General features: G+C 42.9%; 1 protein-coding gene across 1 annotated transcript in view; it reads left to right on the forward strand.

Moving 5' to 3' along the window:
• CUBN (cubilin) overlaps positions 1–25,401 on the forward strand; it is a 223,416-nt gene that overhangs the window by 102,733 nt on the left and 95,282 nt on the right. The window contains 3 exon segments of the mRNA XM_075062312.1: positions 3,837–4,018; positions 15,298–15,472; positions 18,748–18,929. Coding sequence (XP_074918413.1) covers positions 3,837–4,018; positions 15,298–15,472; positions 18,748–18,929 — 539 coding nt within the window.

Below are 25,401 nucleotides of genomic sequence, written 5' to 3' on the forward strand. Positions count from 1 at the left end.
GGGCCTGCATCTGGTCCACTGGATTGTTGAGGTTTTTACTCTCGCAATAACTGATCAATTTAATAACCGTGGGGGAGGGGCAATTTCTCATATGAAGGGGAAATGCATTGTATGTTTCTAACATGGAGTGTTTTACAATTGCACACTTGCAACTGAATAAAGAAAGATTAATATTAAAACCACCAAATGACGAGAAGTTAATTCATCTGTTGTGGCTTGGCAGCTTGCAGTCATGCTTATTAAGCTGATGGGAATTGCATTGTCTTTTATTTTATGGTTTCTAAATTAATGGGAAATAATATGATTACAACAGAAGGAAGGCCCATAACGAAAACATGTGTGAGCCAGTTAAAGTCATTGAGAGCAGTGGGAGCATTACACTCCTGACATTCAGACTGTAGGTTTCTAGAATTAGTCAAACAAAATTTGAGGTGAAAATTTTGAGCTTTTCTTTTTGCCTCTGTTTCTCCACCTGTAAAAATGGAAAAACTGAGGTGCAGCAAGAAAAAAGTCAAAATTAAAGCTAGTGATGCTCACACACCTTTGTAAACTGTTTTGAGCTCCTCAGATGAAAATTTATATATTATTGCTAACCATAATTGTTGTTATAACAGATACTACAGAGTGTGACCAATTCCACTTTGTATGGCGGGTAAAGTTAGCAAAAGCAGAGACTGAAATGGAAACGAAAATAGCGCTACTGTGGCTAAAATGGTAATGTTGTTATGACATATTTCATTGAATCATGGAAGTGTAGGCCTGGAAGAGACCTCAGTAAGTCATGTAGTCTGGTCCCCGGTACTCAAGGCAGGACTAAGTAAAACTAAACTATCCCTGACAGGTGTTTGTCTAACCTACTCTTAAAAACTTTCAGTGATGGAGATTCCACAACCTCCCTAGGCAATTTATTCCAGCGCTTAACCACTCTGACAGTTAGGATATTATGAAAAACTTCCAACCTACACCTCCCTGGCTGCAATTTAAGCCCATTGAATCTTGTCCTAGCCTCAGAGGTTGAGGAGGGTGAAAAATTGTTCTCCTTCTTTTAACAATATTTTTATGTACTTGAAAACTGTTATCATGTCCCCTCTTAGTCTTCTCTTCTCCAGACTAAACAACCCTATTTTTTTTCAATCTTCCCTTTTGGGTCATATTTTCTAGACCTTTAATCATTTTTGTTGCTCTTCTCTGGACTTTCTCCAATTTGTCCACATCTTTCCTGAAATGTGGCACCCAGAACTGGACACAACACTCCAGTTTAGGTCTAATCAGTGCGGAGAGGAGCGTAAGAATTACTTCTCGTGTCTTGCTTGCAACACTCCTGCTGATACATCCCAGAACAATGCTTGCTTTTTTTGCAACAGTGTTTGATCCACTATGATCCCCAGATCCCTTTCCACAAGACTCCTTCCTAGGCAGTCATTTCCCATTTTGTATGTGTGCAACTGATTGTTCCTTCCTAAGTGGAGTACTTTGCATTTGTTCTTATTGAAGTTCATGCTGTTTGCTTCAGAACATTTCTCCAGTTTGCCCAGATCATTCTGAATTTTAATCCTGTCTTCCAAAGCACTTGGAAGCCCTATCAGCTTGTTATGGTCCACAAACTTTATAAGTGCCATCTGTATGCCATTATCTAAATCATTGATGAAAATATTGAACAGGACCAATCCTTGCAGGACCTTACTCAATATGCCCTTCTAGATTAACTGTGAACCACTGATAACTATTGTCTGGGAATGGTTTTCCACCCAGTTATGCACCCACCTTATAGCAGCTCCATCTAGACTATATTTCCCTAGTTTGTTTATGAGAAGGTCTTGCGAGATAGTATCAAAAGCCTTACTAAAGTCAATATATATCACATCTACTGCTTCCCCCCATCTACAAGGCTTGTTATCCTGTCAAGGAAAGCTTTTAGGTTGCTTTGACATGATGTGTTTTTGACAAAGCCATGTTGATGGATACTTATCACTTATCTTCTAGGTGTTTGCAAATTTATTGCTTGATTATTTGCTCAATCATCTTTCTGGGATAATGTTTAGATATAGTCTTTAAAAATCTGGCCTTTACTTCTCCTAGCTTTAGGATTTTCTAGTATCAAAGAAACCTGTATCCTTTCTTAATATATGCAGGGAGTGGAGGGAGGCTGCATCTTTAATAATGTGGGAATGTGTGAAATTATAAAGAGCTAGACTGAAGTACTGAAGGTGTGATTGTCAGCCTGGTTTGACTTGGGAATCTATTTTTACACCTACAGATTTGTGAGCACAAATCATTGCAGGCACTGTACAGCTATTTAAATGTCTGCCTCTGCTTGTACCCACAGATAAGGTATTTTAGAAATCTGAATCACCTAATTTGTTCCTACATATAGCTGCAGGTGCAAAATTACACCTGGGAAAACAGAAGCCATTGTTTAAAAATCTGCCCCTTTTTTTTAAAAAAAAACAAACCCTACTTCTTCCCCCATCCCCAGCATGAATCCAGTGGGGAAGGCTTCTGTAGCAGAAGTAGTTTGGGATGGGGAAGTTGGCACCTTCCCCACTTCCTACCACTCCCCTCCTCTTATCCCCACTGATGTCTTCTGTACCTCTCCCCCTTTACTCCATGCTTCACTGCCTCCCTGCAGCGCTGCCTGACATGTGAGCTGCTCACGCTTGAGGATGGGTAGAAATGACTCACTTAAAACTGAGACCCAAATCACATCAACTAGAAACCTGGGAAGAAATCAGCTTTGTGAAAAGGAAAAGTACTACAGTGTGATAAGTTTACTTGCATAAGGAGAAGATTATTTTAAACTGGAGAAGTTCTGTTGCTGGGATACATTATGTGGTTGACGTTAGCTGTGAGGAGGACATTTCCCATTCATTTAATGGTAACTTGCGGGACCAGAACCTCAGGACCAGCTGAGGTGTACTGTGTGAAGATGGCTCTACACTTTCCTAACCAAACGGCTGCTCTAAGTTGCACTAGCTGGAACAGCCTCCATGGGGCCAGTTTGCTGACCCAGGATCATTGGAGTATAGCACGATTTGCCCATGTCCTTCCCTGTCCTGTCTTGAAATGCTGCCTATACCAGAGTGTCCAAGAGTGAGTGGCATAGAACTAGCTTTATTCTACTTGGCAATTCCCCAGCTTTCTATTTAGGATTGCTCTCTGGCTGATGTACTCCCTGAACAGCACCAAGCAGCTGGACAGGGGCTGGCGACTGGTCCCAGATTTTGAAGTATCCCATATTCAACATACTCTGTCAATTGTTTCAGCACATTGCTAAAGAAAAACAAATATTGTGATAAAATTGGGCCTGACCACAAGAATTCTAAGGCTCCCACTGATTCTGGTGGGAATCTTTTCCCCGAGTTTCCCCAGCACAGCTAAGGTAATTGTGAGAGTGCCCTCATTTCCACTGACTAGCAACCGTGTTGCTGCTACTTTGATTCTCCAACTTCTCTGTAAATGTGTATCTGGTTAAATAGCGATAAACCTACCTATCTTTCAAATGTGCATGTAAGTAAGAAGGGGGATTGCTCTGTGCAGGTAGCATGTTAGTCGGACACCACCATGGTGGTCTATTACAGCACACGCATTTTCTCAAATGAGAGAGACAAAGCCAAGACAAAAGCGGCAGTGACAAATGGGGTCCTTGCCAATGGATTTTCATTTTAGTCATTACAAGTCAGTGACTTTTGCCATTATGAGATAACAGTCCAAATGATTGTACAGTGTTTGCATGTTAAAAATGTGCTGATATCTATCTTTGAGTCCAATCATAGTTGTCGTAGATGGTTTTGTTTCTATAGCACTTAATTGACCAGTGTGCTTTGCTACTTCAACAGGTTGTGGTGGAGAACTCTCTGGTGCATCAGGATCTTTCAATAGCCCCGGCTACCCAAACAGGTCCCCAGGCAATAAGGAGTGTGTCTGGTACATTGACACAGCACCTGGTAGCAGCATTCAACTCACCATTCAGGAACTCGACACTGGATATCACTTGGACTGCAGCTATGATGTTTTGGAGGTAAGAGCTTTGGTTGCAGCACTCTGTAGTATGCTGGTTACGCATGTTTCTATCTGGAGCACAGAAACTAGACCTGCACTACCAGTTATAAACTGGGGACACATCAGTTGGAAGCAACAGAGGAGGAGAAGGACCTTGGAGTATTGGTTGACCACAGGATGACTGTGAGCCGCCAATGTGATATGGCTGTTAAAAAAGCTAATGCGGTTTTAGGATGCACCAGGTGAGGTATTTCCAGCAAAGATAAGGAGATGTTAGTACCGTTATATAAGGCACTGGTGAGACCTCATTTGGAATACTGTGTGCAGTTCTGGTCTCCCATGTTTAAGAAGGATGAATTCAAACTGGAACAGGTTCAGAGACGGGCTACTAGGATGATCCGAGGAATGGAAAACCTGTCTTATGAAAGGAGACTCAAAGAGCTTGGCTTGTTTAGCCTAACCAAAAGAAGGTTGAGGGGGGATATGCTTGCTCTTTATAAATATATCAGAGGGATTAATATTAGGGAGGGAGAGGAATTATTTAAGCTTAGTACCAATGTAGACACAAGAACAAATGGGTATAAACTGGACACTAGGAAGTTTAGACTTGAAATTAGACGAAGGTTTCTAACCATTAGAGGAGTGAAGTTCTGGAACAGCCTTCCAAGGGGAGTAGTGGGGGCAAAAGACATATCTGGCTTTAAGACTGAGCTTGATAAGTTTATGGAAGGGATGGTATGATGGGATAGCTTAATTTTGGTAGTTATCAGCAGGTATGCATGCCCAGTGGTCTGTGATGGGATGTTAGATGGGATGGGATTTGAGTTACTGCAGAGAATTCTTTCCTGAGTGCTGGCTGGTGAGTCTTGGCCACATGCTCAGGGTTTAGCTGATTGCCATATTTGGGGTTGGGAAGGAATTTTCCTCCGGGGCAGATTGACAGAGGCCCTGGAGGTTTTTCGCCTTCCTCTGCAGTGTGGGGCATGGGTCACGTCCACTGCATTTCTCTGCAGCTTGAGGTCTTCAAACCATAATTTGAAGACTTCAATAACTCAGACATAGGTTAGGGGTTTGTTATAGAACTGAATGTGTAGGATTCTGTGGCCTGCTTTGTGCAGGAGGTCAGACTAGATGATCATATTGGTCCTTTCTGACCTTAAAGTCTATGACAACAAGCCATATCCTCCAATATGCTGTCTTTGATTATGGCCAATGTCAGTTTTCAGAGGAGGGCAAAACCCCCCTATAGAAGGTGTTTATTTCTTTGGCTGTCAGTCTAGAGGCCCCAGTCAAGAACAGGGTCCTACTGTGCAAGGCACTGTACATGCACATAGTAAAAGGCAGCACTGCCCTGAGGACTTCTTAATCTTTAAATAAAGCATGTCACTGGGCAGTACTATATCATAGGTATACAATTTCTTCATGCCAGAGGATAATCCACATAATGGAGTAATAGGAAGGAAGCAGCTGATTAAGGAGAAAGATCCTTGTAGAGCCCTACAGTAAGGAGATTACTGTCATAGATCATCCAATCAGCAGTGAAGAGGAACCCCTTTTCTGGAACAAATGAGTGGGTTAATCTCTAGTAAGAAACATCCCTTGGTTACATACAGCCAAATACCCTGGTCGTTTAACATTCATACACACAGAGATGTAATACAACTGAACTCAGGATTCTTGATTCTAAAACAGTTCATCCCAGCTTGGAGAGAGAACTAAATCCTGCAAAGATTTGTGCACATGCTTAACTTTCTGCACTGTGGGTACTAGTCCCATTGACTTCAGTGTCTTTGCAGGACTGGGGCTTAAGGGAGTAGCTCCCTTAACTCAGCTTCAGTAGCAGAGACAAATGCTATTCTGTCTCATAGCTGCTATGTCATGTTCCAACACTGATGCCTGGTACACGTACACAGGTGCACACACCAGTTCATCACAATGCCTAGAAAAGTCACACTCGTGGTTATTTGATGTACTTAGCATAGTTTTCTGTGTCTGTCAAGTTATTTGGAGGGGGAAAGGATTTATGCCCTCGTGATTGTTGTGCACCCAAAGATTAGCTTTAGCACCACACAGCTTCATCACTTAAATTGTGTACAGTGGGTGGAGCTTTGTGTATTACACAAAGGATATGTTTCCTCTGCAAACCTCGGCAGACCTATATTAGGTTGACTTACAGCTACCATAGTAATGAGTGTGGCGGTGCATGTCCACACTACCCTCTTTGAGTTGGTGGTGCACGTCCTCATCAGGAGCGCTTCCATCCACCTAAGAGGGCCAGCGTGGGAAGCTGATAGCCTGGCTGCCCCATGGGCTAATAGTGGGCTGCCTTTTCCCCTACAGAGGGAAGTTTCTTGCCCCCAGAGAGTGGGGTCCAGCCACCCCAGCTTCTCCACCCTCCCTCCCCCCGCAGGGAGCAGGCAGAGGGCTGCTATGGCTTCTCACCCTGGCTTCCAGCTGAGAGCAGAGGGAAACCCCCCTGGGCTTCTCATACCAGATCCTGGCTGGGAGTGAGGTCCACTGTGAAATTGACAAGACAGTATATGTAAGGAATGCAGTGTCTACATCAGGGGTTGGCAACCTTTGACATGCAGCCCATCAGGGTAATCTGCTGGTGGGCCGCAAGACATTTTGTTTACATTGACTGTCCACAGGCACGGCCCCTTGCAGCTCCCAGTAGCCACAGCTCACCGTTCCCAGCCAATGGGAGCTCTGGGAAACAATGGCCAGCACCACTTCCCACAGCTACCATTGGCTGGGAATGGCGAACTGAGTTCACTGGGAGCTGTGGGGAGCCATGTCTTTGGACATCAATGTAAACAAAACATCTTGCAGCCCGCGAGTGGATTACCCTGAAGGGCCACATGCCAAAGGTTGCTGACCCCTAGTCTACATAGACACTGTGGCACCCTAACTGGAACAACATAAGCCTTATGCCCAGGGGCAGTGGATATCAAAGGCCGTGAGAGGTTGAGACTCTCCAAACAGCCTTGCAGGGTCCTGCCTGTGCTCCATCCCGAGGCTTCCTCCTGCTTCCTGGCACTCTGCAGCTTTTCACTCATGGCCAGCGCCCCAGGTGAGCGCTGGGGTTAATGGGGGCAGGCCTGCAGCCAGGATCTCTGGGCAGCAGGAGCCAGTGCTCGTGTTGCTTGCCCACCCGGAACACCAGGGCTGGGGGGCTGCACCGCCCACCTGGCGCTCTTGGCTCTTGTAGGGGAAGGGGACAGAAGGGACAGACTAGCCTCCCTGAGCCCGTGGTTCATCTGCTGCCCAGGCTTATGCCTCTCATAGAGGTGGAGTTATTATGTTGCGTAGTAGGGCACTTCCTTTGGGGAGGAAGGCTGTAGTGTAGACACTGACATAATTAGGTTGACCTAAGCTGCCTTACATCAACTTAACTGTATAGTGTAGACCAGCCCTAAATTTGTTACTTTCTAGCTCTTCCGATTAGAAAACACATGTTCAAACCAAATTATTATCCTGCTTCAGTGGAAATAGAATATAATGGTTAACTATGATCAAGGGCTGTTTTCTCTGCTGCGGTCTGTTACAATGGTCCTACTGTATCTGAGCAGCACACTACAAGTTCTGCAAAACCCTACCAGAATCTTGAAATCCCAGCCGTTGTCACTGGTGGTGCATTCAGACCAGCACTCTGCATGGCGAAAGCACACTTCAGCATTGTTTCTTTTTTAAAAACAAAGGCAAAATTGTGGAAACCTAGGAGCCTAAAGTCAGGCACCTGAAATCATATTTAGCTACCTAGCTGAAAAGTGCGGGGGGGATAGAATAAAATGTCGAGCTAGTGCAAATATAAATAGCAGCATAGCTATGGTAGTACTGGTATTGGCAGTGGAGCAATGCCAAGTACAAATCCATCTGAAACCAGTGGGTATGTACTCAGCATGGCTCAACCATGCCTCCTCTGCTGCTACTCATGTTACTGTGCTTACATTGCTATTTCTTCTCCTTGGGCTGCCACCTTGACATGGCAGAGAAGCTGGTATATACTTAAGACCCTAAGAGCGATGCTGTCAGGTACCAGACAAAGTGCAGCCCAATACAACACAACACAGCCCAGTATAAGACCTCAATGGCAGAGCAAGCAGATGAAGCAGGTTTACCACTCAACAGCTCCCCCACATTTAACTCCTCATGTGCAGGCTTCTTTCACGGGAGGAAATTTTCCCCCACCTCCACCCATAAAAGTTCTGCAGTGATGGGTGAATGGTGATGTGGATAGGTGAAGTGATCACCAAGAGTCCCTAGTCACAGACCCACACACAGGCAGTGGTTGCAAGATGGTCATCATGTGCCCCTGGACTGGAATGGGAAGCATTTTGGGCAGCTGTGGTTACGACTGAGCAGCCCGTTTTAGGAACCCCTCTGCTCACTCCATATGGGGAAGGGGCTAGAAAAGGTGCCCCAAGCATAAGCTATCCCACCATTCTGGATAACCATGTTTGGATAACCGCTTTTGGATGGATCACTCCCAATGCGGTCGAAAACCAAAAACATTTCTTGTAACTTGAAATGTCCATACCCTACTAGATGACTCAAAAAGTGAAAGATCCAAATGCAGAACAGCAATCATTGCCCAAGAACTCTTGCAGTACAACATCGACATCACTGCTTTCAGCAAGACAACATGTGAAGATGAAGGCCACTTGAGGGAAGACGGTGGCAATTATGCTTTCTTCTGGAAAGGAAAACCAGCAAGCCACAGGCGAATACATGGTGTTGGTTTTGCAATCAAGAACCTTCTATTCAGTTGCCTGACTGAGCTCTCTGTTGGCATCAACAAGCACCTTATGACCCTCCACATCCAATTGGACAATAAGTCATTTGCCACCATTATCAGTGCATATGCACCAACACTTGACGCTGATGAAGAACAGAGAATCCTTCTACACTGACCTTGATAAAATTCTGTCATCCATTCCAAAAACAAATACGAAAATACAGAAACTGTCATGTAGCAATCGTGGCCCAACTCTGACTTCCAACACCACCTGCAGTGCCAATGAACCTAGTGACAAAAGGACCCATAAAATAAACATCTATGAAAGAGATCATCCTCAACCTGGCAGGATCGCCGACGAATTTGCTATTTATATTTGCACTAACTCAATGAGACCTAGCACAAGTGTGTGTACACGAGCAGGGGAATCACACCCCTAGTTCATAGTGTAGACAGCCTAAACGTAGTTCACCTAAGTTTCAAAATATTGGCCAAAGTTTATAGAGCTCCAAGTCTCATCCACAGAGTACAGCTCCTCTCTGCCATGTAAAAGCCACTTCTTCAGGGTGCAAGAAACTGTAGATGACACTGTTTGCTGTTGGAAATGCCTGATTTCAAAGGGTATTTCTAACACATGCATTCTAGAAAAAATAAACTGCAGTTTCCAGTGCTTCAGAAATGGCCCCACATCATGTCAACACTGGCCACTGTGATCGTTCTTCAGACTTCTCATGATCTGAGGGCTTCTGTCAGAGAAACAGAATCCAGTTGCCTTTAAAAATGCTTCACGTACCACATCTTGAAAAGAAGCAATTTCTTTGGCATTTGCTACAGTAAAACAAAAATGACACTTGGCCAGGGCATTTTCTTGGCTTTTGTTGAGGTGTTTTTACATTTTAAAATAAATGAAGAAATCCCTGTTTGGGCAATAATGGAAGAGTTTAAAATAACCTTGAAAACACAGTTTCTATTGCTTTTTTCTGTGTACATATTTTCATGTTTCCATTGTTAGTTATTTAATGTCCTATTTATCACCCATTAGCATTTTGTAAACTTCAGAGGGGAATTTTGTGCTGCTATAACAAAATGGGACCGTGGATTGGAATTAAAAGGATTTTGCCAATGTATCTTTTACTTAAATATAAAGAGCCAGGTTGATAAGATCTTAATGCCACAAGTAACTTTTTGTCTCTCCATCAAAGCCTACTCCCCTCTTACCAAGCAGTCGGTCTAAACAGGGACCAGTTTTATTCTCAGAAATCTGTGCCATGATGATAGCCGGCCACATGAAAACAGCCTTTCTGTTGCTCATAACTCTGGAATGCTGACTTGATTGTAACAATAAATGGAGCTAACAGGGCAGAAGCAAAAGATAAAAACAGACTAAAACCACCAGCTTTATTGAGATGTCGAGCACCCCAATAAAAAACAAATCATGTTATCTCTAAATGAAGTGCTCTATTCAGTTTACTTTATTCTTTATTTATGTTTTTGCAGCTCAGACATACTGTAGTTCTGCATGAACCACACCCTAAAATTCTTTCCATCCTTTCTCCCCACTTTTGTTTTAGACGTTCATATGGTAACTATTGGCTTTCTCCTCTGTAGCCAAAAGTAACATTTTTATTGCTTTTCGTCATGGAAACACTGTAGCTTGTTTTTGCTGAAACCCTTTTGAAAGTATCTGATTAGTTGAACTGGCACAAAGGAGAAAAGAAAATCCACTGCTAGCTGTAATAAAGCAACAATTGCTTGGCTTTGATTAGCCCTTTTGATTTTGAAACTGTACAGAAGGCAAATGTAAAACAGGCCAATAACGTAAAAGAAACCAACAGAAATTCATTTTCCACTAACTTTTTTTCTTCCCTCTGCCTTTTTGGTTTGATGTTCTCAACAAAAAGTATAACTGTTCAAGATGGGCCAAATTCATTTTACCCGAGGTGTAACATCACAGAAATCAGGGGATTTTATGTCAGGGTTGAATTTGGTCCTTGGCATGAAGGTATCCTCAGGAAAGTGGGAACACACTGAGGGCAAGTCTACATTACAACCATATATCTGTGCAGTTGTGCCACTGTAGCATGTCTCTTGAAGTTAGATCGACTTAGGCTGTAGTGTAGACCACCCTAAGAATATCTTAGAGACATATGCATTATTTTCATTAGATTTGAATGACTTAGGGGATGTTTTTTATTGCCAAATGTTGTTACCAGACAGGTTTAGATTTAGAACAAGGGTTCTCAACCTTTTTCTTTCTGAGGCCTTCCAGCATGCTATAAAACATCCACGATCCACCTGTGCCACAGCAACTGATTTTCTGCGTATAAAAGCCAGCATCGGCACTAGGGGGTAGCAAACAAGGCAATTGCTTGGGGCCCCATGACACAGGGAGGCCCACAAAGCTAAGTTGCTCAAGCTTCAGCTTCAGCCCCAGGTGTTGGAGCTCAGGGCCTCGGGTTTTAGCCCCATGCAGTGGGGCTTTGGCTTTCTGCCTGGGGCCCCAGTGAGTCTGATGCTGGCCTTGCTTGACAGATCCTCTGAAATCTGCTTGTGGCCCCCCACAGGGGTCCCCAGACCACTAGTTGAGAACCACTGATTTAGAATAGGTTCGTGGCTAGACACTGTTCTAGGACTCTGAGTCAGGGAGCGAGACTACAAGCAAGAGAAAAACGTATCACATTGTGAACAGACTTTGTTCTCATAGTTGCAGGAGTTGTTAGCCCACTCAGACATCCACATAGTGAGGTTTTAGTGCTGAAAGTGAGCTTCAAGCACAGACACATACTTCTTCCCAGGACTGTTGCTGCTTCATTATGAAGTCCTCATTTGAACAGCAATTTCATTCATTCTGATTTCTCAAGAATGTCTTTAGATAAGTGGTGACAGAGGAGCCATTATAGATTCAAGTCATGCTGCTTCTCTCCGGAAACCAAAAATGTGCTCCCATAAGCAAACATTCAGGCAATTAGGCTTGTGAAATCAGCCACTGAAAACAAAGACAGAAACCTCTATTTATTTGTTATTCCCTAGAGGGACTGAAGGTGCAGAGTAGGAGGTGCTGCTTTGTCCTTTCTACTGAATGTTTTCACTGGCAAAAGGCCAAGTTGTCCTCCCTTGCTCCATGTCCCTAATGGCAGGGCTGGGTGGGGCATCCCATTGTGATAGTGCCCAATGAAGCAAAATATGTAGAGCAGCCTTGCATTTAGCCTTGGTGTTTAGGGAGTAGGGGCATAGTACAGGCTTCTTAAAGACTTGACTTGAACTTTGGTCCAGAGCTAGGATGACCAGACAGCAAATGTGAAAAATCGGGACAGGGAGTGGGGGGTAATAGCAGCCATATAAGAAAAAGACCCCAAAATCGGGACTTGTCTCTATAAAATCAGGACATCTGGTCACCCTACCTAGAACTTAGACAGCACCTAAACCATTTCCAAGGCTCAAAATATCAGAGGGGGTTTGTTAAAAGATCATATTTGCTCCCATCTGCAACTAGTTTCAGAAGAGACCAGAAATGGGAATGATACTGGAAAGTTGGTGCTTGTGGTGGTGAATTCACAGGGCTTTTCTGAACCTTTTGAAATTCACCAGATTATTAAAATACTGGGACAGCTTCAGCCTCAGTTTCTACTTGTGTCTGCCAGCAAAATTCTAAGCATGGGGCCCAGGTGGTAGAAATCCTGCTGGAGTTTGTTGCCACAATTTCTTCTCACCCTCTAATGCAGCGTTAGGGGCCACAGCAGCTACAGATTTGGTTGGCACTGGCTGAGAATGGGCACAGACATTTGTTGAACAACTAGGGAATATTGTTGTAAGCTGCAGAGGTGTGGGCACTTAGTGGGTGGAGCAGGACCTTGTCTGGTGATTGGGGTTTGGGTTGCTATCTGTCCAGTTTTCACCTGCACAGTCTGGGTTTCAGCCTGTGGGTCCAGGTGACATTTGACAAGGCCCAATGTCCATTTTTTCTTCTGATCTGTGGAAACTGCTTGCTGCCAATTTGAATTTAACCCACGGAGAGATGCTTACTAGCAAACAATCGCCACCTTTGTGAGAACGGGGACAAAGCCCAGCTAATCACAGCCTGACACCCTGACCGCCCAACCAATCACAGCCTGCAGCCCTCCCTTCCCCATCCACTCCCAACCACCCAACTGGGGAAAGTTCCAAAAGTTTCTCAAACTGAAGTTTGGTGGTGCAGGAGAACTGGGCAGGTGTGGAACAAATGGGTGCATGTGCTTCCCTCCTCTTCTCTCTTGGGTGGGTGTGCTGCAAACAGAGAAGCATCTGTTTCACTTCCTTACACACTCCTACTATGTCTGCAAATGGGTGGGACCTTCTTCTCAGGTAAATAAGGAGAGTCCCTCCCGCAATCTGGGCATCCATGTAAATGTAGGGAGGAATCCTCCTATTTATCCCAAACGTACATGCAAAAGTAGGAGTGCCCTTCCTCCGCTCCCCAGAATGGGTGTGCTGATGAAGCAAACCTCTCACTGTGTGTGTGTGTGTGTGTAAAAATAGAGAAGTTCAAATGAGTATCTGAAAATGAAGATCGTCCATGTGTGTGCAAATTGTGCTTATTACCCCTAGGATGTGTGGGCAGATGTACCTCAGAGGTGGCAACCTTATGGCAGTAGGAGGGAGAGGAGCGAACGAAGGGGCAGGGCCTTTCATGGGGAAGAGGTGGAGCAGAGGCAGAGCCTCAAGGGGAAGAGGCAAAGCAGGAGCGGGGCCCCGGAAGTCAGGGTACCAGCCACTAGTTGGGGTGGCAGTTTGGAGTAGTGGCAAATGTAGATTCAGGAGTTTACCTGGCAGGGGGTAAAGCTGAAGTAAAGGTTGAGATGCCAAGCCAAAGGTCAGAACCGAGTCAGGATCAGGAGTAGAGCAGGGAGTCAAAGACTAGATTAGGAGTCCAGGCTGGAGTGGAAAAAGACTGGAGCAAGGACTTGAACCAAGCCAGAGAGGGACTGGAGCAAAGGTTGGAAACAGGAGCAGGGAAAGTGCAGCTGTGGTTATGATATGTGCTTCTGCAAGACTCAGGTAGCTGGCCACAGGCTTCTCTGCCCAGTCAGACAGCACCCATTTGGAGACGGGTCATAGTGTTCAGTTGGGCCTGCTGGATTGCCTAGCAACCAGAATGAGAGCCTGCTGTGCTCCTGACAACAGTAATCTGGTGTATCCTCTCAGCAGCCTCCATCCTTGGGCCCCTATTGAGAGCTGGTGGATTTTTAAGCTGTCCTCCTCTGGTACAGCTCCTGATGGAGGGCAGAGGCCAAAACAGAGGGTGCATTTTTCAGAAGCATGTAAGTGACTTAGGCATCTACGTCCAATTTACTTTCAGTAGGGCTTAAGTACTTAGAAAATTTTACCCAGCATCTGCCCTTCCTGCAGCTGCAAGAAGCCATGCTAATGAAGGGAGGGTAAGTCTGGCCCACTAATTACAAATAAGCCCAAACCAAACCCCAGATCCAAACTTTGGAGAATTTGAAATCAAGAATCAGAATTACACAGTTTCACTCTATTCCAACTACACAATTCAAGAATCACTTGTGAAAGTGTGGAACAGTGGTAGGGGTAATGGTGGTGGGCTTGATGGCCTTCTTGTATGATACTATCTGAGAATCATGACAGATGGATTTTGGTGAGATTAACTCTGCTAAATAAGAAGCAATAGCACCCAAATGCCTGTTCTTTGCATTCTGTGGAGATGAGAATTTTTAACAGCGCCAGGAATACCTTTGTTTCTAAAGAGTATTAGAAAGACTTCATCTTACTTCCTTGATCAAGGCCCAGTAGCTTTCATTCAGCCAATTAAATCAATGGAATTACAGAGTAAGGCACTGTCACCCTGAGCAAAGATGGCTGAATCTGGCCTAAAACTAAGATGTCATTCCAAACTCCCCTATTGAGGACAACTAATCAGCATACGCTTCAGGGAAGAGATACAGACTGTATCCATGAGAGCGAGAATAGCACATGTTTATGTCCTTGCAAAAAATATAGATATAGTTTGGAGGGAATGGTGTGGAGGGGAAAGAGGGCTTAAGTTGCAGAAGAAGACTATTACTTAATGCATGGACCATGTGAAAGTTCATCTAAAATCTTGAACTCGCTCACAGACAGTGGCTCAAAGTTTTAGTGCCTCTGACAGACATCAGATAAACTTTCTGAGGATGTTTCATTGACCGTACAGGACAGGAGAACCCCACTGTGTGGTCAATGTGTGAAGAACCCTGTTGGTTTTGGCTATCACTCCTTAATACCCTTTGAACAACTTCTGTTCATATTATAAACACAGTGAATACGAGTAGTTCTGAAACCTTTTCTTTTTCATGATCGGTTTGAGCATACTGCAGCAGTGAGTGCGTTTTTTAAAATTTGGAGTCACGGTCAATAATTTTAGGGCCTTGGGTTTTTTGAGTTAATTTTGAATGTTCATAATATAATATTTCCCAAATACTGCAAATATTAAGCAAAGCCATCTGCACAGGTGATTGTGATTTACTCAGTTATGGTGAACTGTCTCTTTAAAAGGCTTTTACCTCCAATTTTTCTTATATTTCCAGATCTATGGTGGGCCTGATTTTCTGTCTCCAAGGCTGGCCCAACAGTGTGTTTCAAGACCAGCACAGAACCCCCTACGAGTCTCTAGCACTGGCAATGCCATGACTATCCGATTCAAGACAAATAGATATTGGAATGGGAGGGGGTTCAATGCCACTTGGCAAGAAACACCAGGAGGTAAGTTTGTGGGGCCACTGCTGATGAAAATTGATGAAGTCCAGGAAGAAGTGGGGATGAGTGAATTTATTTGGCATACATTTTTAACCATTTCATATATTGCAGGTTTGAAAGTTTGTCTTGAACCAAAATGTCACTGCAACACTTTTCACTTTTGTGAAAAGTGGATAGGGGAAGAAAGACAAATTTTAATGGGAAAATAAATGCAGTAAATAAGCTGTATATAGAATAAGCACTTGCTGCAGCTTGTCTTGTGGGGGATTCTTCGGTCCATAACTAGTCTGAAAGGCTCCTGTGTAGCTAGAAAAAAAATGGTTGGTTGGTTTTTAAATTCAATGGCCCTTTTGGTTTTAAATTACAAAGTGAAGAAAGATCTGAGAACTCAAAGTAGTTTTGAGAACCTTGCGAACTCCAAAAATATTTGGAGTGATTAGTAAAACCTTAATTCAGTAGGGTTCACCCATCCCTCATGCAATTATTTGTTCAAAGCCTCACCAGTAATCAGTGAAACAAGAAGTTTTCAAATGACAGCAGGCAAATTCCATAGGGAACACTGAAATACATGACAATGCTTTTCCAAACAGTACAGAAAATCTTTTAAAAAGGCACTACATTCAGAATGCTGAAAAGCATATTTGATGATTATTTACAGGCCTATATTTAGATGCTGGTTGCCAGCACCAATTTTCCAAAAAAATTGTTGGACCCTCTGATTTGCCAGAAAGTATATGGGAACACTGAATTGCAGCTGAATTGCAGGAAATGAAAAAATTAACAACAATTTCAAAATGTCTTTGTTGTTGAACTTAAATCCTATATTTTGCAAAAGTCACTGGCAGCTCTGCTTGTCCCTCTCCATTTGTTTTTCCTCTGTGTATTGTGTCCCTTAGACTGCAACATACAAATGAAGGAAACTGGAAAGGGACCAGAGCCCTAAAAAAAGAATCCAAACCATAAAAAAAGAAATCTCTCCTTTTTGCGTATTTCCTTTCACAAAGTACATGATTTCTGTATATGGCTTTGCTGCAACTGACAGTTACTTTCAGAGAGGAGGTTCTGGAAGTGACTGGCAATCCAATAAGTCATGGGGTTATTGTGCACCGAAGCACTCGACTATTCAATAATAAACTGATGACTGTTGGCCTGCTATGCCAACCTCCGCATCCCATTGTATGGGTTCCAGAGCACCCTTCCCCTCACACTGTCATGACAAGCTTAGCTACATTCTGTTCCCTTTGAAATGAAAAATGCCTGGCTAATGTGCTCGGCCTTGGTAATAAAAGTGAAGACCAAAGTTTTCAAACTTGGATCCCTAATTTTAGGTATCCAAATCCAAAGATGCTTCATTAATAGTGTGAAGTCCATGTGGGTGTACAGGACCTCTGAAAGTCAGCTCACTTGCAGAATTTAGATGCTGAAATGGATATTTAAGTCCCTAACTTTAGACACCCAAGTTTTAGGTTTCAGTTCCTATATCTCCCATGTGTCCATCATAGAATGGGCCCTGTAGTTGTTGTTCAGATATATCTGCATTCTTTTGTGAAATATAAATTTCCTTTCCCTAGCCACCTACATAGATTTATAATGTTAGACTTGGCATACCTCTGGTTCTGTGTGGCGTCCTGCTCTGTGTGAATTATTGGAAGAGGGAGAAATCAAAATGCACTCATAAGCGCCCACATAACTGCAAGGAGGGTACTGCTTCAAGGACGTGCATGGTACCCTCCAGTTCTTTTCTGTGAGCTGGGACCCAGGAGCTGAGCTGACTTGATTCTATCAGATTGTTTTCCTTCTGAGATTTAGAGAACTATTTTTACAAATGTATTAGTTCTTCGGATTGTGTAAACATAATTTACGCAAACAAACTTCAACAGATGCATCACCTGGCAAATACTAACTGCAAGTACTCTGTATTCACAATTCACAGATCAAGCTCTGTGACTGCCCACAAAGTTGTATGGGATTGTTTCTGTTCCCTAATTGGATAACCAAACTGGGATGAACTACAGTACTGCTGCCTCCAGCCAAAACAAATTTCCTTAAATTAATCTTGACTTGGGAGATAAGGATCTGAGATTTGCTTTCCATGAACGCTGACATGAAGAAAACTGCATCTAAGGCTGCCCGTGAGGGCACAAACACCATCAAAGTGAAAGTTTATTTAGAAGTGATCAAAATGTTTGAGCAAAATTTGCGTCCATACAGAGAGTCAGTGCAAGGCCTGTGTCCCACTTCATCCTGTCTAAGGCCATGTCTGCGGTACAGCGGCTGCAGCTGTGCCACTGTAGTGCCATAGTGTAGACCAGTGGTTCTCAAACTTTTTTTTTTTCGTGGACCACCTGAAAATTGCTGAGGGTCTCAATGGACTACTTAATGATCTTTCCAAATGTTGTTTGTACCATTAGCTAACTATTGAAAGCGGTTTGGAATAAAGCGCTATATTAAAAAAAATAGTGTTTTTGTTCTACAAATAAAAGCACAGAATTTGTATTTTAATATCAGTACTCTTACCTTTCTAATGTGATGGATGTGCCCTCTACCCCTGCCGCAGCAGTCCCCGAGCTGGGCCTGGGAAGGAGGGTCATCTCTCCCTGGCAGTCGCAGCTCTGGAGGTGGAGAAAGTCGCCTCTTTCTCTGGCTGCCGCAGTCCTGCACATCCCAAATTCCCCCTCTACTCACCTCACCCTCACACTTACCCACCTCCCAAGGCCACCACCTCACCTTACATGTCCTAAATATTGGGACTGTCCCTATACAATTGAGACATCTGGTCACCCTATCTATGGAGGAGAGATAAGACTCAAGGTTGTTCTTATGTTTTCAGAAATGCTTTTCCCATCCTCTACTTACATTACTCCTAATCTTTGATGCCATATCCAAACATTCTGATACTGGTATGGAAAATTATTTACAATTGCATTTACAGTAGCTAGAATAAATGGCGTAAAGAACATCAAACCTCAGCTTCAGCACATAAGCCAACCACTAGCTGCCTGGGGTAGGAAGAAATTTCCCTCATAGGTACAGGTGTTGTATAGTTGTCCATTATGAAAGTTTTACACTTTCCACTTAGCCATCTGGCACTAGTCTGGTCAGAGACAGGATACTGGGCCAGATGCAGTAGTGGTCTGATGCAATTTAGTGATTCCTGAATCCTTAACAAAAAAATAAGAAACTCAAGATATTTAGATGTTTAGGTGAAAAGTCAGCTAAATTCTTGCTAAGGATAAAGGAGCTTTTTTTTTTTTAATAGATGTTGATTACACCCTTTCCAGGTTGTGGAGGAGTTTTCCAAGCTTCCAGTGGTGAAATCCATTCTCCAAACTACCCTCAACCTTACAATGCCAACACTGATTGTGCTTGGGTTATCCAGGTTGACCACAGCCATCGTGTTTTACTGAACTTCACAGATTTTGACATTGGACTTCACAAATCATGTGACTACAACAATGTTGCTGTAAGTAACAATGGATGTTTCAAAAGTTTCCTTAACAAGTCTTGGGGAAATATTTGCAAAGGGGGAAATTTACTGTACAATCCAGGCTGCAGTTGGTTTCAGGATATTTGCCATGCAATTATGTTCTGCATTTATTCATTTAAGAGCTAAATCTCAAACTTAAAACTATATTAAATCTGTGGTACAGCTCTCTTTGCTCCACCAGTGATGGCATTCTCCCATAAGCTGCCAATTACACATGGAACATGCTTCCCTGGCAGCCCAGAGCACCTTTAGAGAGACATGGCACACCTGTATGATGGTGCTGCATCCTTTCCCACATTCTTAGAGGCTGTGTGTGCCCCACAAGTGCATGGAGTGAGCATTCCCTGCACAGACAGGAATCTGACTATGATTTGCCCTTTCATGGGGTAGGCTATGACATAAGTTCATTGCATACTCTGAGACACGTTGGTCACCCATCTAATGGCATGCCCAGATAGAATTTGTTACAGAGTTGTTGAGGGATGTCTCCATGGGGAAAAATAATTCTGCCTTGATTGTTATTTTTGTGTGTCCATGTGATGGGATTCACTCACCACTAGTGGCACCTCCTCCTGGCCACTCTAGGGATTAGCTTTGGCCAGGCATTGAACCCTCCTCCAGCAGCATCTCTCCTGTTGTCCTCTCACACTCTCTGCAACTCAGCGTGTTCCCTCTTCATGAGCTGGCCCTCCAGCCAGGTCACTATACATGTTTCCCTCTTCCAGGGTATCAAAGTCCCGTTGTACAAAATGGCAGTCTTCCCTTCACTGCTGTGACAGTACCACTCTTCCTGCAGCTGGGAGGGGAATCCAAGCCTGATCTCTACTCCAGGTTCCAGTCCAGAGACCCATCTCTAGCAATAGTGGCCTGCTCACTCCCAGTTGCTCTTCCCCTGGACTACTTCTGACTTGGCAGCTCCACCTCCTGGCTCCTCACATCTCTGTGGGTTTTCCAGCCCAAACTCCTTCTTCACAGGGAGTAACTGCAGGCTACTCCTCTACAGCCCCCTTCTGTTGCCACTACCTGGCTTTATATTTGCCCTGCCTGATCCTTCTCAGCTGGGAGCTGTCAGCAGTTAGGTCTCAGTATTCCCTGGCTTTCCTTCCAGTGCAACATATAGGTTAATTGAGCCTAATTTACCTTCTCATGGTACACCCCATCACAGTCCACCACATTCAAGTGATCCTTGGCTGGCTGTTTCTCTGCTTAATTAGAAAGCCTGCCCTCTTAAAGCTTCACATTGCTACTGGTTTTTGAGCTCTTATTAATCTCCCAGAAATTCAGGCCGCATGTCAGTCAGTGTGCGAAAATGAAGAGCGAGGCAAGTCTGGCACTATAGGTCTCATGAGAATAGAGACATGGAATCCTGATCTGTGATGTCAGATTCCACTTCACTCAGTAGAAAGGAATGTGTGATCTGTGTGACTACCTAAACCAAAATCCAGCCTCTGTCTCCTAGATAAACCTTCATTCACAGTGAATTCAAGCAGGCAGGAACAGAGAGTCTTTTGAAAACGGGGCACCACTATTAACAGAATTACTTGCTAAGGCTTTTTGTGCCAAACCAGTTAAAAGAAGTCTGATTTCTGTTGAACTGAATCATAGATTTCTTTTTAATAAAGCATCTTTGTCCAATGGATGTTCACTTTTCACAGTTCTATGGCATAGGCTAAGACAAGGCCATATGAAAGGTGGTTATAGTTTTTAGTTAAGATATTTCAATGTAATTGTGATACTCTTGGTGAGGAAAATGTATTAGAGAAGTATCCGGCTTTTTTGTGACATTGCACAGGTGTGGAAGGTCAGATAACATGGAAGCCCATGGGACATCTCAAATGGTAATGTCAGAAAATACACAACCAAAATGTGTGGATTAAACAAAATAATTCCAAATTTAGGGCCAAATCCTGCAAATCATATCAGCACACGTTTAGATTTACATGTGTGAGTAATTCCATTGATGTCAGCAGTGACTTGTGCTTAAATGCTCTGCTGGGTCAGGGCCTGAATGCCCAGTGCTGCCCTCCGACATGCAAGCATGACTCCCATTGCCACTCTGGGTCTAAGGGCAAAACTGGGTCTTTATTTCTTTATGTGGACATAATCAAGACTCCAATTCGGCAGCTCTTATTTATGTGAGTGGTTGCACTGGCCCCTCGCACGAATAAGGGTAGCAAGACCTTGCCCTGCAGAGGAACTATTTTATTTTATTACCATAAAAACATCCACCATTTTGTTTTTGTATTTTTGCTGTCCATACAAATATGCCTTCTGTACAGTAATGTGAAAAATCCAGCTTTCTTTGTGCAGGAAGAGTTATTTAAATCCTGAAGCATTAGTGAACTGTAGCTTCCTGTTGTGAGTTAAACTGAAAGTTATTTTAGAATGGGGAGGGGAAATGTTATTTTGAAACCAAAAGAAAAATCAGAGTTTTGACTGAGACAAGTTTTGGGGATGGCTTTTCAGTGCTAATTTGGTGAGGTAGGCAAGACAAGGAATGAAGGGATGGGATTTCTTTTCCTGTCTGCCCTGCCAGTAAGCTGTAAGTCATTTTGACTATAACAACTGGAAGTGATTAGCACGCACCTCCTCCCATGGAGTTACAAGCATTGCATGGTAATGGAAGCCAAAGGGGAGGGAGTAGAAGCTGCTTATGAGATCTGTAAGTGGATATGTGACTGTGACTTTCATTTAGTACTTACATTTCAAAGCAGCATAGATGGAAAATATATGCAGCTAAGGAAACTGGTGGGTTGGGTTGTTTTATTTTTTTCCTTTCCTTTCCATAGGAAAGAATGCTGTGTATGAGTAATACAGTGATTTCCACCCTTTTTTAGATATTATCTTTATGCGTTTAATTTGCTTTGTGCATTCCTCTGGGGACTCTCCTCCACCCTTTACTGTACTAACATCTTTCCTTCATCCCCACCCTTCTCGACTCACCGGAAGTCCCTGCCATGTGATCAGAGACAGCATGTGTTGCCGAAGCACCATTTGTAACACCAAGACCATGAAGAACAATTCTCTTTTTTTTGGGAGGGGGAGGGGGGAGGGGATTCTTCCTAACGCTTTTAGATTTCTAGAAACATGTTTCAATGGAAAACACATCACAGCGCATCTTTTCATACAAGGTTTTCAGTTGTGCAGCTGTTTTGTGAGGGAAGAGGGATGCCTGGTTGTTAAGGACTCACTGTGACTCAGGAGAGCCGCATACCATTTTCTGCTCCCTCACAAACTTCACGTGTGTACTTGGCCCAGTTGCTTACCCTGCTTGTGCTTCAGTTCCCCATCTGCAAAATGAGGATAATAGTATTTCCTTTCTCTGCCCTTTCCTCCTTCTTGTTTAACTTAGACAGTAAGATCCTGGAGCAGGAGACTGAATTTTATTATAGATATGTACAGCTCCTAGCACAATGGGGCCCCTACCTTGGTTAAGAGCTTTTAGGTGCTACTGTAATGCAAATAATTAGTAAGCAATTCAGTTCTCTTCACATTGCACCAGTGCTTATATCTGGGAACTCTGTTTTGTAATTAACTCAGTTATTTGTTTCTTTGAAAGGAAAACATAGAAATAATACAACAAAGGATGTGATAATTCCTGCATATTACAACCTCATGTTTAACAGGCATCAAACATGAAGCTACAATATGATCGTAAGCCAAAAATTGTTGCAAGTATTTGAAGAGAATAGTAAGGCATAGCTTAGAAAACTATGCTTGAAGTGAGAGGAACTTTAACGAGTGGGAAGAAACAGTTTCTTTGCTGCAGAGATTTGTATTAAATACATTAGATTTTTCCCCAGTTCCAGTGTAAAAAGCAGTAAACAGTAATAAAGAAATGTAATTTTCAGAGGCATGCAATGGTGATGCATATTCAAACAATTCCAGGTGGTGGAAAAGTAGACTTTCATAGGGAAAGTAGCCAGAAGTGAGATTTTAAAAATGTGGCTAAAAAGACTGAAGGCGCTAGCTCTCTTTCTATCATGTGCTTTTACAAATGTCATGGCCACTCTCATTGCAACAAGAAGGCAATGAGTCATTTAGTCATGCTTATTATGTATAGAGGAAAAGAGAAGCACAGCACTACTGTGCTCAATGTGAAAGGAGATTTGGATTTGATTAAAAGTCCCTTGAGCAGATGAATAATCTTCCTTTACTACTGCAGCTAGCAAGATGCGTTAGGGAATCTCAGTTCTTGTATATTTACCGGTTAACTTTCCTAAGTGATGGAGGAACTCGAGCATTACATGACATATTGTCTTAAAACTGTGGTTTACGTTCCATTCCATCCTCAGTATCAAAATGTGACTTACAAAACATTCAAGGTAATAAATAACAGTGTGGTCAGAAAATATAGTTTTGCTGCTGCTGCTGAATATTTAGTTGCTGTAACTTCATAGAAATATATATGTGTTATTTATGTTGGGTTAATACTTGGATCAGAATTTTAACCAGATGTGAGGAACAGAATTCATTGCTAGGTTTCTGAAGAAGGGGGCCTTACTATCTTCAAGAAAGCCCTCTGCAAGCAGCAAATATAATTGATTTAGGAAGCACATGTACGACTCTCTACTCCTCTCATGGCATTATCAGCAGAGAGTCCTCGTTATTCTAATGAGCCACTGGTACAAAATATTAGTTTCCTACTTTACTCATCTATAAAAATCTCCCCTAGCAGCAGCCTTGTAATTGTCTCCATTTTAAGGGCCAGATTCTTAGCTGTTATAAATCAGCATAACCCCAATGAAGCCAAAAACTATGCTGATTTAAGCTAACTGACATTTTGGCCCTCTCTCTCCAGTCTGGGAATGTAATAGCTGACCTCTGCTCCAGTGGTCGATAAAATCTAATTGCTACTGTATAGAGATGAGAGGTGACTTAATTGCTCAGAGTCACTTGGTTAGTCACTGTTTCTATTAACATTACAGTTTTTAACTCCATGCAGCTTGATTTAAGTTAAGAAATGTACAGAACACAGGTGCAGAGAAAGAATCATTCAACATTTCATATTGTATATTAAGGATCGGACTCTGTCTGGAAGTTAGAAATAAGAAAAGGTGGAATGGAAGGTTATTATGGCCCTCTTTACCAGCTACTTATTTGTCTAAACATTATAGTACATTTAATACTCTCTCCCAAAGCCCCACAGAGCTGGCCAAGGTGATGAGCCGGGAGGCAAATGTTTTATTCATGAAAACAGCATCAGCTAAGTAGTGTGTGTGGTTGGATTAAACAGGGAGCTTGTCCTCTGTTGCTCATCTCAGTATGTTGCCCTTTTGAAAATACTGGGTTTTGTTATTTTTTTAAGAAGGTACCTTCTGTCATTGGAGGATGGAAAATTAAATTGTGTGCTATAGTATCAGGAAAAAGGTTTTATTTTTCAATTGTAGCACAGCATTGCTAAGCATTTCTAAAGAACCTCGTAGATTGCACAGCATATATTTGAAATGGGAAAATCTCTTTTAACCATGTGGTGTCATCTGATTCTTTCTATGTACTTACTTATCTGGCCTTTGTCATCATAACAGCTGAACTTTTCACAAACATTAATGGATTTCATACTCATAACATCTTGTGAGCGAGAGAAATATTTTCTCCATTTTACAGATGGGAAGCTGAGGCAAAGGCTATATTAAATGACTTGGCCAGGGTCACACAGAAAGTTTGTGACTGAGCCAGGAATTGACCCCAACTCCCCTGGGTCCAAGGCCAGTATCCTACCCACTAGATCATCCTTCCTCCCCAAATCATGAGATTATGCTGATAAATTCAAATATCAGCACCACTCCCAGCATACGACAGGGTTCTAAATGATGTAGCCAATGCAAGCCGCCACAGTGGAACTGCCTCTCTTAATCATGCTTGCTTGATCTTCAAGAGCTGTTGTGGGTGGGACACACAGTGACAGTAGCCAGTATTTTCCTTTGTGGCTTCTCTTTTTTTCAATTTTTTTTTTAATTCTGATTCAGTGTCAACTAGAAACCAGTTGATCTAGAGTTAAAGTCAAGCCTCCGTTGTCTCTTGCCTCCTGATTTGGCAGACCACAAACAAGAAGCAAAAAAAATCTCTCTCTAACTCACATTAAAAAAAGAAGAAAAGCACGTGTGGTGAAATTAAGTGATGTCTTGCAAAACCATCTTTCTTCCTGCTTGCTTGCTCCTTTTTTATTGGTGCACGATGATTTATGCATGCGTATTGTATGCATGAGCACCAAGGGCAGAGTTACACTTTTGCAAATGGTTTTGAAATAGTCCACCTGGTTGATTCAGCTAAATCTATTGTATATTAAACGTGTGTTATTGCACCTCTCTCACAATTGGTGCTGAGGTCTTGAACATTTCCTGTCCCTCTCTTCTCTCTCCTTCTCTAAGTACATTTCCAAGCATTTGGTGTGTCTAAGCTAGGCACCAAAATCCACAGTAAAGCATGAAAATATGGATTTAGTTAC

Source organism: Chelonoidis abingdonii, chromosome 2, assembly GCF_003597395.2.
Source record: "Chelonoidis abingdonii isolate Lonesome George chromosome 2, CheloAbing_2.0, whole genome shotgun sequence".
Classification (NCBI taxonomy): Eukaryota; Metazoa; Chordata; order Testudines; family Testudinidae; genus Chelonoidis; species Chelonoidis abingdonii.